The sequence below is a fragment of the Diadema antillarum genome, unplaced genomic scaffold (assembly GCF_040938485.1).
Source record: "Diadema antillarum isolate AM-2024a unplaced genomic scaffold, OU_Dant_1.0 scf00000131, whole genome shotgun sequence".
NCBI lineage: Eukaryota > Metazoa > Echinodermata > Echinoidea > Diadematoida > Diadematidae > Diadema > Diadema antillarum.
This window is the reverse complement of record NW_027271020.1, coordinates 2670279-2685940: the sequence shown is the minus strand read 5'-3', so window position 1 is coordinate 2685940 and position 15662 is coordinate 2670279. Positions and strand designations below refer to the sequence as shown.

The 15662-nt window shown below is 39.3% G+C and overlaps 1 protein-coding gene across 1 annotated transcript in view; it reads right to left on the bottom strand.

Annotated features, from left to right (window-relative positions):
- LOC139720691 (ecotropic viral integration site 5 protein homolog) overlaps positions 1-10183 on the bottom strand; it is a 123974-nt gene extending 113791 nt beyond the window's left edge. The window contains exons 1-2 of the mRNA XM_071632046.1: positions 10045-10183; positions 5300-5870 (exon numbers count right to left, since the gene is read on the bottom strand). Of these exons, the coding sequence (XP_071488147.1) occupies positions 5300-5760 (461 nt within the window). The 5' untranslated portion in view covers positions 5761-5870; positions 10045-10183. The remainder of the gene's footprint in view (positions 1-5299; positions 5871-10044) is intronic.
- Between the last annotated feature and the right edge of the window lie 5479 nt (positions 10184-15662).

Sequence of the window (15662 nt, the reverse complement as noted above, 5' to 3'; positions counted from 1 at the left end):
AACTGAAATCCCTATTCTCCTACCCTCAGTTGGTATTTTAAAAAAAAAGGTCGGGGAGGGGGGGGGGGTGTACAGTACCACTGTTATAACTATTCATTACTAATCAGTGTGAAAGACCAACTGATTGAATATCCCCTTGTCTCAACACTGCCAGATACAGAGTACAAACATTCACAATTTACAGCGAACATACAAACATGTACAATGTACACATTATGAGTTGTGTGATGACATCTGCTCATACCATTACACTGTACTTAAAAACAGAAATAAAGAAAAACAAAACTGAAATCCCTATTCTCCTACCCTCAGTTGGTATTTTAAAAAAAAAAGGTCCGGGGGAGGGGGGGGGGGGGGGGTGTACAGTACCACTGTTATAACTAACATTACTAATCAGTGTGAAAGACCAACTGATTGAATATCCCCTTGTCTCAACACTGCCTGATATACATGTAGAGTACAAACATAACTTCACAATTTACAGTGTACATAATGTACATGTACATTTGATTGTACAATGTAGACATTATGAGTTGTGCGGTGACATCTGCTCATACCATTACACTGTACCTAAAAACAGAAATAAAGAAAAACAAAACTGAAATCCCTATTCTCCTACCCTCAGTTGGTATTTTTTTTTTTTTAAAGGTGGGGGGGGGGGGGTACAGTACCACTGCTATATCTATTCATTACTAATCAATGCGAAAGACCAACTGATTGAATATCCCCTTGTCTCAACACTGCCCGATACAGAGTACAAACATTCACAATTTACAGTGTACATAATGTACATGTACATTTGATTGTACAATGTAGACATTATGAGTTGTGCGGTGACATCTGCTCATACCATTATACTGTACCTAAAAACAGAAATAAAGAAAAACACAACTAAAATCCCTATTCTCCTACCCTCAGTTGGTACTAAAAAAAAAAAAAAAAGTTGTAATTGAAAAAGATGATTCTTTGAATGATTTGAGTATTGATAGATAGAACTACATTCTCTCTCACTCTATAGAGAATAATGTACAGGCAAAAAAAAAAAAAAAAAAAAAGAATCACAGGGCCAATGAGTTCCTAACCAGTCTCATTGAAGAAAATGTATGTTGCACACACTGTATGAAACTGAAAACTTTGTGTTCATACACAATCGTGTACACCATATCAATATCGATGATACTTAAGTACAAAAGTTCTGACATAGTTTTACATCATGTACACTGAAGCTTCTTCGTCCTTCATTTCAAGTGCATGATCAATGCCTCCAAGTATAAAGACCCATCCTTCATATCACATCACAAGCAATACATGTAGACAAACGTGTCCTACATCTGTCATTATTTGCATGGCAAACATTACTCATACATGTGCAAAGTACCCATACTTGAGAGCAATCAAGATACTTTCATTTGCAACTTGCTTCCCATAGCATCTATCACTATACAAGAGAACTGTGTTTCCTACACATTAACTCTGAATAAAGCATTGAAAAAAAAGGGGGGTCTGTACAGAGACTGTATTCCTTACACATTCACTCTGAATAGAGCATTGGGGGGGAAAAAAAATAAAAAAAGATCTGCACAGAAATTGGCCTTTCTCCAATGATTTTGAGAGTTTGAATAGGGACACTTTCCCAGGTAACCCAACTGTTGATAGCATCAAGACATTGACACGACTATAAAAGAACCAGTCTTTTCACAACGATATTCTTTTTTTTTTTCAATGAGAGGGTTCAAACACACTGAATCGCATACCTCGTTAACTGTACCGCATACCTCGTTAACTGTACATAGAAGATCAACTTTGTCAATGAGAGAATACAGTATATTTTGTACTTAGATGTTATAATGTAGAATACATGTATACATGACTCAATGGAGACTGCCTAGTATACATTTGTAGGGTACACAGTGTAAGTGTACATTTATACCACAATCACTTGATATGATGAGTACCTGTATTCAAAGAAGGCTGTATTGTGAGTCACGCAGTATGAGACATTGTAGCTTGCCCACTTTTTTTTTTTTCTTTTATTTCTTAACTGAACTCCCTCCAATAGGTCTCTGGCTTTTAAGCAAACACTATTAAATCTGTGCTCAATCTTGAAGTGGATTAGTATGAAATCAGTAACATTACAATGTACTGTACATGTGGTATGCTACAAAAGACACGTACACATAAACAAGCAAGATTGAATGCACTGCCGTTTAATGCACCATTCCAAGCTTGCAAAAGAAATTGGGTGAGTACTTTACACTTGAAAGCACAACTGAAAGCCAGGCTTTACGTGTACTGCTTCACGTAATTGTTGAAATTCGATGAAAACTTGTAAGTGAATACACTATGTACATTGTACAGTGTACCTACTGCAGAGTGTTAAATTATGGAGCTAATCTCTGTTGTACAACACATGTAGCTCCATGGTTTAACACTCAACAAGGAGCTGCAACACACCAGCGTGTACAACTGTAGCTCCATGGTCTGTATATGACTTTTAAATACTGCATGAAAGCTACATTTTGTACAATGTAGGGCTGCAGCAGAAAACAAAACAATGAAAAACCGAACAAAAAAGTCCAAATCATGTATTCATACAAATGTTTGTTTACATTGCCTCCGATCAAATGATTCCGAATAACATGCACTCCTGGAATGATTATAAATTATGGATGAATGATTTCATATTTTCAATTAGACCAAAATAAGAAAATCTGAGGAAAAGATAAGAGATATTTTTATATAAATTCTACACTACTCATGTCACTCTTATATCACTGAACTGGCTTCAGCTCAGTTGGTAGTACAAACTACATGTAATGTTGACTGGTAAGCTGGGTTGTACAGTGTACAATGCCAATGGGATCAAATCACTCGGTCTAATCATCATACTTACATTACTGTATTGATCAACTTAATGTCATTTTGCCAACTTTAAGACCTGTACAGCAAAAACATCAAAAACCCTATGAGCCACAGCACAAACACGTATACAACGTACATCCACTCGCTATCCTACGTACATTTGTAGATACCTTTTCTCTAGGCCCGTTCATACACAAGAGATCTCAGTTTTTAGTTCACACAGCAATTTGGAAGAAATAGATTCAAATAAATATAAATGAATTAATTAATAAATAAATAAATTAATTAATTAATTAATTAATACATGATTTTATTCACACATACCCAACAAAACTCATTCAGCAGTAAGTGAAGCAGTTGAAATACCTGCACTTAAAATCCCCAAACAATGACCCAGTTAAAACCTGGGCACCTTAATACAAGAAATACAAACAATGTACACTCTACATCTGTAGAGTAGTGTGACAAGTTGCATCGATTAAAAACAAGGGTTTTTTAGTGTGCTGTTCCCACTGACAGGGCGTACAATGTAGCAAAACATTACGAAGGTTTCCTTCAAAAAGAAAAAAAAAAAGAAGAAATGATTTTTGCAAATGGAATGAAAATTGCTTTGTGTGTGTCCATACATAATGCGAATTATCGGTTTTCATAGATACTTCATAATGTATAAAATCAATGTTTGAAAAAACTTTGTAATTTCAAGTGTGTGTGGGCGTGTGAAAGAGCCTTCTCTAAGCTGTGGACTATTAATGTGAAGGGGGATCAGCTGAAATCTGGTATTTCCATCACATAATCAAAGGTCTCTTGTTATTTTAAGAGTACAATAAGAGTACAATATACAGACACTAAGGTAGTACAACTGTATGTCACATCTGGTGTTAAAAGAATGCACAGCTACAATGTCTTCCTCATGTTGCATTTCCTGATCGGGCATGTGTAGACTTCATTTGCCATATTCTAGTGAAGGTACCCAATATTCACACAGTATATATTCAGTCTATGGTAGATCAACTCTTATCACCGGTGATGGCTACAGTACAATTTTGTACATCTTAAATGTCAGCATTTTACCATGATGGTACTGAGCAGGTTTAAATGAAATACTGTGCTCCATGTTCAAGTTGTATTACTTACATGCATTCATCTTATTTTTTTTTACCTTAGATTTTTTTTTTTATTATATCCTTGTTTTTTGAAAAGCAGCAATTATCTATAAGTACCTACATGAATATTAAAGTAAGTGTATTATTTATAACTATATATGTAAATGTACATGTTAAATCTATGTGATTCATATTCCAGTAAATTAAAACTGCAGAAAGAGGAAGTCACAGGTTTTAATAGCTACAGAGTGTATCTTCTTACCTCACGAGATATTTACAGGCTGTTCAATGCACTAAATGATATTTTAGCAGTTATGGGTGTTTCTATTTATTTATTTTTTTTTTTTTGTAAGCTTGCAGTATTACAAATTTGAGCCGCTCTTGCGGTAATGTTGTTGGCCAGTTAAGTTACCCATTTAATGTATTGATTTTGTTAATATAAAATGCATCAAATGAGAAATTAAACTCAATATTTTTGAAATCACTGTTCCCAATGGTAAACAATACCTTAAAGCAGTGACACATTGGTTGCTAGTACTAGAATCTGACACAAATAAAAGATTACATGTAGACAACCCAAGGAAATCTCTCAGAAGTAAAACAGGTAAATGTACCCAAGTAAGTTTTCTCCTTACTGAGATGAAGTTCTCCAATTATTTTTCAGGTTTGTCTCAAAGATCCATTTGAGATAATCCTGTTTATATTCTCTACGACTTACAAGTATCTTTATTCACTTATACAAGTGCTAATTCAGCCTCAAGTGTCCGAGATGCAACCCTACAATTACAAAGATTGAATGCAACCCATCACAAGGACTTGGGAACAGACACATATTTCATGCCTGTCAATCAAAAATGTACAATGAACTATGGCAAAAACAATAGTGCTCCAATATCATGATTCGATACTTACACTTATACATGGGATACATGTACATGCATGTTGGAGAGGCAAACCTGAGAACTTGAGCCAACCACTTGGGATGTATTTGCATGCACTCAATTCTGAAGCAGCCATCTTGGCACGCTCATTTGATAAAATCACCCGGGCATGATATCAGTGGGCACCTACAACACCAAAATAGTTCTATGAAAGTTGTTTCAAATTTAGTATAATAAATTAGCAAACTATAAGTATAGTTATCAAATTATAACTAGTGTTAGAAGGTGGAGAGAAGCAGTCGTTTTGTTTGTAATTATCTTTCTCTTTATTCTAAAGTCTTATTTACAGGCAAAAGATAAATCTGTTCATGAGAGGAGGTCGTAATTTATAAGACCTCGAGTGTAAGCCCTATACACGTGTAGCTCGCCAGTTACACTACATTACATACATACCTGTTCTGTTCTTCCATTAACGCTAAAAGCTCCTCTTCTGTGCTTGCCCTCATGACCTCTATCTTTCCACTCTTGCCCAGAGCGACCCCTCCCGGGCTACTGCCCTCGCTGGCCAGGCTACTTGTGTCCCAATCACCGCTGCCCTGGCTGGTTGCCCCAAGAGAGTCCATGCTCTGGCGGCCCCTCTGCTTGGGGTTAGCCTTGAGGGTACCACTCCCGTCCTCCAAACTGGCCGTGTCGCCTCCGCCGCCATCAGAGTCCAAGCCATGGATGCCAGACTCCACCGAGTGGGTCGAATCCTGCCTACCATGGGAGCTGGAAACGGACGCATTCCCGTTGGGCCCGCCATCACTCGAGACTGCTCTCTGTAGGTCTCTGGTTCCTGGAGCTGGCTCTTCAGGACTGGGAACTGTCACCGAGATATCGGGAGGCGAGGTCCTGTCGACATCACTGGATGCCATGGTCTTCCTCCAACCACTCCTCTATCTCTCTCTCTCTGTCTCAAAGATTTGTCCGCTCACTGCTACATCAACCTTGAATCAAATGTCAGCTTCTGGGTCAGCACACAGATCTACAGAAAGAAAGAAATTAATTTGTCAATAGGACAAATTCAATGCAAATCATTACATGACTATGACTTTTAACCACGGGCTATTTAGGTACACTGTAGTAGGGGGGGGGGGCCTCCCAGGCCCCCCCCCCCCTCAGATCTTGGCCGTCAACCGCGCAATCACGACGAAAATTGGCACACACATTGCCTATGATGTAATCTAAAATACCTTGAAGTTAATTTTTCAAAAAATTATCATTTATGCTAAACTATGCTAATTCTTGCATAATGATGCATGAAATCAGACTATTTGGTATAAATCACAAAATAAAGCTCAAAACAGGCACATTTTTTTGTGTGAATATTATTTTTAGTGTCCTTAGCAAGCGTAATAAAAAAATTGTGATATCAGAAAAAAATTCTTCAGTATTTTATTGTTTTTTTATAATTTCTTATGTATTTCTTTGTTTTTTCGACTTAATTTTTTTTTCATTGTTTTTTCGATGAAATTTGTCCGGGACATCGCTCTGAACAAGAAAATATGTTATTCATTGATTTTAATCAATAAAACCCCCAAATACTCATGCTTTTATGAAATTTGCCTGTAAGCAAAGTTTGCATTGAAATTGTACACGAATTCACGTTTTTGAGCAATTTTTGGTCTGACATGCATGTACATATTTTTGCGTAACTTCAGAACCATGCGCTCGGGCGTCGCAAATTTGGTGTCAAAAGATGCGGGAGACTCGAAAGAAAAAAGTCATGAAACGTCGCAGCGATAGCTTTTTGCAATTGCGATACATCGCGCAAAACGTTGAGGGGGGGCCTTGGAGCCCCCCCCCCCCCCCAGCCTAGTTAGGGTTAACATCATACTGCTTTGATATTAAAGCGCAGCAATTGACAATACCACATCACAGATGAAGTTCAAGTGTATTCATTGGCAGGGAGAATTGTAATAAATTACAAAGGCACATGCTTCCTTGCACAAGAGAATGGACCATTCACTGTTGAGAAAATAAAGATAGATGGGCACACATGTATGCTTGCAACATTTTAAATATATCACAGACATATTTGTAAAAATGTCCATTCGATGAGATAAGTTGGACCCATTCCATTTGAAGTTTCAAATTTTACTTCCAAGATGATGTCCCCCCCCCCCCAATAAAAAAAGAGGGAAAAAAATCTATCATGAGGCATTGAAGTACAATCCAAATCTTAGCAATATTTTCTCAAAATTTGATTGCTGTGTAGGGATTTCAATCTACATTATGCAATGTGGTATTTACTACCACTATGACTACCACAATGTACAAAATGTACACGAGACTGTGATGACGGTAAGATTACCTACCACTGTACTCGTGTTGTACTATTGTTCAAATTCTAAATTCAAGCCTCCATTCTCGAATAATAACACAATGCATGAGCCACGATTGAAACTTTTATCATGGGGTTATTTGAAAATGAGGCTTGAATTACAGAGCTCCAGTTCAGATGTACATTTTACCAACACTAGTAGGATATCACTTTCCAGAATGGAGTACATTGTAGTACATCATGTATGGTAATAAATACCCCATTTTTGACTGAAAACAAAGAATCTGTATGTCTCACACAGCAGGGATGCCAAGTTTCCAAACTGGGTAGGATTAACTACTGTAGCTCTGCAAGAATGTGAAATGATTGGGGGGGGGGGGGGGGGTGCAGGAGGGGGTCTCTCCCTCCAACGCCACAGGAGAGAACTTTTTCATTTTGATATGATTAATTGCGCAATTTAGTACATAGGCAGGGACACTGCAGCTACAGCTAATTGCTGCGCCCCGTAACCACAACTTGTTTGCTGCCCTCAACAAATCCGAATCGGTATAGATACTCAAGGTACGTACATTGTAAGTCAAAGTCAACTCGCCATTTTTAAATTCTGCAACGATGAACCCGACGGTCGGGGACTCCTGTGTTGTTCTACAGTGCTAGAAAGTACCATTTTTTGTTCAATGGACTTATCGTGGAGGGCTCTCTATGGACTTATGAACCTTCTGTAATACAAGCATGCGCTTAACGTGAGTAACGTATACATTTTCATAAGAAACGCTTTGCTTTGTAGTCGTGTTATGGAGCATGCCTCGTTTGTCAGACGCTGTATTCGCACAACGTACTAACAGCGTCTGATCGGGCTACTAGGACCCTAGATGTGGAATATAAAGCAAATAATCAGCTTATAGTTATGTTTTGTTTAATCATGACTTTATTCGAGTTCAAGAAAGTGTGAGAATACTAAAAAAAAACGGGTCCACCGTTTCATTCAAAACGAATGGCAGGTTTAGACACGTACGTGGGGGTACAAAACATCAAAATTAGAGTTTACATTATTGCAACCCATATCACACATAAAATATCAAATATTACCGGTGATCAATCAATAAAAAAAATCAATACATATATTATTTCTGTGTTACAATAACAGCATTGATTATTTGCTTATTATCAATGACTAGAGGCCTACATGAAAAAAGTCTCCAAAATCTTCATTTTCATTAGAAAGTTGACAAACATTGAAAACCCACACAGCATACCATTACTCTTAAGTCATCTTAAGACTTAAATCTAAAGTTCGACGTAATTCTTCTTGAAACACCCCCTGGAGACTAAACTTCTAACTTAGATTCTAGATCCTACTTTGCCGAGAGTCCAATATTAACATTTCTTTAGTTGTTGTAGAGGTGTAACGTTATACAGCACTTGCAGTTGCAGTGCCTAGTGCTAGGCATAAGGGTAGAAGTACAGTGTAGATTTCTACATACAGTCGCATGGGTGTATGCAAGGTGGGGGGGGGGGGTCGGGAGGGTCATACGACCCCCCCCCCCCCCCCCAATTTTCAAAAGGTCCACTTTTGTAAAAGACATTTTTGAGGGCTTTTTACCCTACATACAACAGGAAAAAAAGTCACTTTGGTATGCACCAAATGGCCCCACTTTAAAATTCAAAAACTCCCTACCGTGGGAGGGGGGACACCCCCCTTCCCACACCCTCCCCCCCCCCCCCCTCGGTCGCTCCGCTCCCTCGCAAAGGTAAAGGTCCAAAAATTGTGGTTACGACCCCCCCCCCCCCCCCCCCCCGAAAAAAAAACCTGGATACACCCCTTGAGTCTACAGTAATAGTGTATTGTGTAATAATTTACTAAATGGTAACTATACACAAGTGTATTAAATTATAGTCGTTGTGCTATTGCTTAGTGCACTGCGTCTGGTCGGGCTGACTAATTAAAGGGATTGTAATGTTTGTATAGTTTTGTTTGGTTGAGACCTAATTTCAGGTTTTTTACATTTTTTTTGTGAGATAATGAGAAACCTCTTATGAAATATGATTTAAGAGCATGTAATTCCATGCGGAATTTAATGTTTATTTGATGAAAATTGGTTTTGAAATGGCTGAGATATCTAAAACAGAGCGATTCTAGTATTTAGTAAAGTGTGGGACCCACATTTTATTACGATCGCTTTGTTTCTGAATGTTTCAGTCACTCTAAACCCGATTTTCATCAAATAAACTTTGAATTCCTCTTGAAATGGTATGCTCTGTACTATTTCATAAGTGTTTTCTTGGTATCTCACAAAAAGTTAAAAGCCCAATTCTCATCTCCACCAATACTGTACCATCCCTTTAATGGTCATCATCACTGGTCATGGATCTTAGAAACAAGTTACAACTGCAACTCGGCTCCGTGCCCGTGGTTAGTAAAAAAAAAAAAAAAAAAAAAAAAAAAAAAAAAAAAAAAAAAAGGCTAAATCTATATTAAAAAAAAACAAGAGTTGTTGTAGCATGATTGAAGGGTCTAGAACTTAAACCAGGCCATCATGGATGGTGCATGGCCACATAGATTTAATGTGAGTTTTGATACGCCCCTACCGTGCCAATGAAAGGCATGTGTGTTTAGACACTGAAAATACCTGGATGTTAGGGCCTAACAGTTATATAGGATCTACCGTCGACACACGTACCGTAATGCGTAGGGGCTCTAGATACACACCCGTCTGCAGTTAGCAAGCAAATGCAGCAGAGGTCTAATCGAACAACTTTACGGCAAGACTTCACCGTCGGCGGTGCACCCATAACACCGGGTCTAGACTATTCCAATTCCAGTCATTGAACTTTCCTCATGTTGTATGCTTAAGCGCATGTCATGGTGTCTTACCGATTTCTCGTTTGTTGACTCTTGATGCCCCGTAGTATAGGTACTACATGTAAGTCGGGTGAATGTAAAAGCGACAAAATGCGAGTTTTTAACGCATGTAAAAATACGAATTCGGCTCTGCCGGCAGGACACAGTAACGTTCCACGTATATGTACCATAGAAGTCCAATCATTCTTCCACCTCCCTGGTCCAATCGTCAAAACGTACATAAGTACGTACGAGACGTGCCACGAATGCGCTCCATTCATTAGTGCAGGAATAATGTGTACGCGCTGTGGACAGCTTCCGCCTTTTTGTTGACTTCTGCTACTGGCTAATATACTAGTAGTCAATGCATACTGCTTAAATATGGCTCTCTCATAAAATTTACGATAATACATATCTATCAACATCTGTGATTATTGCTCGTGTAAGTTCAGTAAGGTTTATGATCTTCCATCAAACCTTCAACTACCATTCAATTACTTTTTTTTTTTTCGTCCTTGTGGTCCCACACGCTTAAAAGTGGGTATGTTGAATCCTTGCTTTTGGTTGTAAACTATAGCATTGTGTACAGGGGGGCGTTTCATCAACGAGTTCGTCGGAGATTTCACCGACGAATTTGCTATCAGCCAATCAGACCATGGATTTCATTAGCTTTTAACAGTTGTCAGTGTAAATCCTTGCGTCTGATTGGCTGATAGCAAATTCGTCGGTGAAAACCTCCGACGAACTCGTTGATGAAACGCCCCCCAGGTTTATTCATTGTTGAGTGTGTCTCTAGCCATCTCCACAATACTGAATGAAGAATAGCACCCCCCCCCCCCACACACACACACACTATTTGCCATCAGTCTGCATGTTCGATTGATTGTGGTAAGCACAAAATATCTTGTCTAAATTGAAGCGATGAACAATGAATTTTATCAGGCGCCTTAATTGTGGCAAGATTTGCAATACTAGTAGTTGTCCTTATAGATCTGACCAGAAATGAAGTTTATTTTGTCATTATCGAGTCTAATGAGACCAAGGTCATGTTACGGAAGTTGTAAAAATAATGATGCTACAAATGGATAACTCCAAATCTGAATTCAACAAAAACATACTCGGAGTCAACGAAAATATGAACGATATTTAAAATATAGCCATGATGAAAGAACATTATAATTTGAGTTTAATTACCTGGTACTGATGTTGTACAGGGACCCATTAAATCAGCAGAAAGGAGAATTTTACATATAAAGCCTCTATATAGGCCCGAATATCGTGTCTTGGCCTTGTCTACAATATACGAAAACAAAACATAAAGCAAGATGACCCTCAGAAGGAGAAATCTTTAGAAGGAGAAAAGTGAGTGTAAATGTAGGCCTTCTCATGCATCCCATTATAGATATCATGAAAATACTCCGTGTGGAAATGTTCTTATCCAAGTATTGCGTATAAAAAAGTTTCACTAAACCAGATTTTTTAACACGATATTTTTTTTAAATGAAAATTTTGATACAAAGGAAAAACCACGTATTGTTACAGTCAAACATGCTAATTTTTGTCGAGCCCACCGGAGGTGAGGGGAGACTATTCTAAAAGATGTGATTTCACGGAGCACGAACGATTTGCGAAGGACGCGAATGGAAAAATCCAATATGCGGAAAAGTTTTTCTCCGAATGTGTTCCGACAATGAAGCTGAAAACCATTCTTGCGCAATTTGTGCGAAGTTCTCACGACGTATGTGCGAATGTCGTGTATCATTGCTAAAATACATCATCTTACACAACGAAGAACATGCGACAGAAATGCGAACAACTCATTTTTTTTTTTTTTAATAATCATGGGAGAAAATATACCCAAGGAGAGGTGGATGGGACCTGTCTTGAGTTTAAGCGGGTTTTTTTTTTTTTCTTTCCTGTAATTCTCTCATTTCTCTATTGTGTGCGTGCTTAGAGTTTTTTCTTAGGACCTATCTCCACTAGTGTAGCATTTGATTTTTTTTTCATTTTTTCAGTTTCTCCAACACATAATCTCTAGTTTCAAATGTAATTTTGGCATACTTTAGATTCTGCAATTTTCTTACATCAAACATTTCTTTCTCTTTGCTGGTGTTTAATTTCTTTTTTTACTATATTGTTGTTAATAATTGTTTGATGTTTAGATGTATGTTACGAGTTTGATTTGGAGAAAACGTAGGTCATACATCCCACAAACATGCGCTAAACGTTCGTCAGAAAGTCTCAAAAGGTACGCGAACAGTTTGCGGTTACGTCGTAAAATGATCGGAAAAACTTCGCAGATTTCGCGAAAAATAACACGCGAGACACTCTCCAAAGTTTCGGAGTCTGTTTGGGGTTTCACGAATACTTTGCGAACATTGCGCGTGTCTTGCGAAGGTCTTGCGCATATGACGAGGCTTTAAAGACACTTTCGAGAACAAATCAATTTTTCTTTTTTTTTTTTGAAATTGTCGCCGAAGTAAAAACGATATTCGCGAACAATTGACGATGCTTCCGAACCCTCACGTTCGTTTGGCGATCTTTTGCAGACTAAAATACGAATGCTGTGTATTTTGCCATTCGCGTTCTTCGCAAATCGTTCGCGTGTTCCGTGTGATTTCACGAAGCACGCGAACGATTTGCGCCGAAAGACACGAATGGAAAAATCTAAAGGCCGTGTCACACCAGCCTTGCGTGCGACTTGCAAAGAACAATTTTGACTACCCGGAGGTCCCCGTAGATATCCGCACATGACAGCACCTAGCATGTATCTCAAAACTAGTCGCCCGGAGGTGCGCACGCATATTTTTTACCCGCAACCGTGTTTAGGCCCTGTCACACCTTTCCGGGCAAGCTATACTCGGGCTTGTTACGTGTAGGGATTTTCTAGCATACCGGACATTCCTGAGGGTGGAAAAGGATTTGTGCGAGTCAGCGCATGTGTCTTACTTGCTGGACGCGTTATACTTGCGAGTATACTGTGTGACCTTTGTACCAGTCGCGTGGGTGGGGGCTGACAACTTAGTGAAGGAATTCCTCTAATGGAATGGCTGAAATCTCGCAGAATTTCATTATCTTGGCTGCATACGGGACTGCGAAGTACCTGCGTGGGAATTGCCTGGGAAGTACTGCCGCTAAGGGTCTCCTACTGGCGTTCTGCGTGGACCTCTACGGGCATTCCCGCGACTCACCCGGAAAAAAAAATTTGGTCATGCTCAAAACTTGGCTGCGGTTAAATCGGACTTGCGTGAGCACCTCCGGGCAACTACGCGCTAGATACTGTCAGGTGCGGACCAACTGCGGAGTATGCGAAGTTCTCACGACGTATGTGCGAATGTCGTGTATCATTGCTAAAATACATCATCTTACAAAACGAAGAACATGCGACAGAAATGCGAACAACTCATTTTTTTTTTTAAATAATCATGGGAGAAAATATACCCAAGGAGAGGTGGATGGGACCTGTCTTGAGTTTAAGCGGGTTTTTTTTTTTCTTTCCTGTAATTCTCTCATTTCTCTATTATGTGCGTGCTTAGAGTTTTTTCTTAGGACCTAACTCCACTAGTGTAGCATTTGATTTTTTTTTTTCATTTTTTCAGTTTCTCCAACACATAATCTCTAGTTTCAAATGTAATTTTGGCATACTTTAGATTCTGCAATTTTCTTACATCAAACATTTCTTTCTCTTTGCTGGTGTTTAATTTCTTTTTTTACTATATAGTTGTTAATAATTGTTTGATGTTTAGATGTATGTTACGAGTTTGATTTGGAGAAAACGTAGGTCATACATCCCACAAACATGCGCTAAACGTTCGTCAGAAAGTCTCAAAAGGTACGCGAACAGTTTGCGGTTACGTCGTAAAATGATCGGAAAAACTTCGCAGATTTCGCGAAAAATAACACGCGAGACACTCTCCAAAGTTTCGGAGTCTGTTTGGGGTTTCACGAATACTTTGCGAACATTGCGCGTGTCTTGCGAAGGTCTTGCGCATATGACGAGGCTTTAAAGACACTTTCGAGAACAAATCAATTTTTCAATTTTTTTTTTTGAAATTGTCGCCGAAGTAAAAACGACATTCGCGAACAATTGACGATGCTTCCGAACCCTCACGTTCGTTTGGCGATCTTTTGCAGACTAAAATACGAATGCTGTGTATTTTGCCATTCGCGTTCTTCGCAAATCGTTCGCGTGTTCCGTGTGATTTCACGAAGCACGCGAACGATTTGCGCCGAAAGACACGAATGGAAAAATCTAAAGGCCGTGTCACACCAGCCTTGCGTGCGACTTGCAAAGAACAATTTTGACTACCCGGAGGTCCCCGTAGATATCCGCACATGACAGCACCTAGCATGTATCTCAAAACTAGTCGCCCGGAGGTGCGCACGCATATTTTTTTACCCGCAACCGTGTTTAGGCCCTGTCACACCTTTCCGGGCAAGCTATACTCGGGCTTGTTACGTGTAGGGATTTTCTAGCATACCGGACATTCCTGAGGGTGGAAAAGGATTTGTGCGAGTCAGCGCATGTGTCTTACTTGCTGGACGCGTTATACTTGCGAGTATACTGTGTGACCTTTGTACCAGTCGCGTGGGTGGGGGCTGACAACTTAGTGAAGGAATTCCTCTAATGGAATGGCTGAAATCTCGCAGAATTTCATTATCTTGGCTGCATACGGGACTGCGAAGTACCTGCGTGGGAACTGCCTGGGAAGTACTGCCGCTAAGGGTCTCCTACTGGCGTTCTGCGTGGACCTCTACGGGCATTCCCGCGACTCACCCGGAAAAAAATTTGGTCATGCTAAAAACTTGGCTGCGGTTAAATCGGACTTGCGTGAGCACCTCCGGGCAACTACGCGCTAGATACTGTCAGGTGCGGACCAACTGCGGAGAGCTCCTTGGAGTAAATTTGTTTCCCCGCAAGTCAAGCCGCAGAAGTTCCCCCGTACGGTATGACAAGGCATGAATGAAAATTGCAAACATTCTTGTTCGCCCGCTGAAAATCTTCTACGTGCTGGAAACTACCTCCTCGCCACAAGCCCGCGTTATGGTGTGACACGGCCTTCACATTCGTAAAAGTTTTTCTCCGAATGTGTTCCGACCATGAAGCTGAAAACCATTCTTGCCCAGTTTGTGTGAAGTTCTCACGACGTATGTGCGAATGTCGTGTGTATCAATCCTAAAGTACAGCATGTTACGTACACGAAGAACACGCAACGGAAATGCGAACACAAATTTTCCAATAATCATAGGAGAAAATGTAGACGAGAAGAGGTGGGAGCTGTCTTGAGTTGATTTTTTTTTCCTGTATTTCTCATTTCTTTTTCTCTAATTTCTCCATTGTGTGCGTGCCTAGAGTTTTTTTTCTTAGGACCTATCTTCACTAGTATAGAATTTGATTTTTTTTTTTTTGGCAGTTTCTCCACCAACGTTTAATGATCTTTCGTTTCAATTGTAATTTTGGCATACTTTGGATTCATTTTGATTGTATTCTGCGATTTTTTTTTTTACATCAAACATTTCTCTTTCTTTTTGCTAGTCTTTACTTTCTTTCTTACTATATAGTTCTTAATAATGATGTTTAGATGTATGCTACGATTTGATTTGTAGAAAACGTAAAGGTCATACATCCCCCAAACGTGCGCTAAACGTTC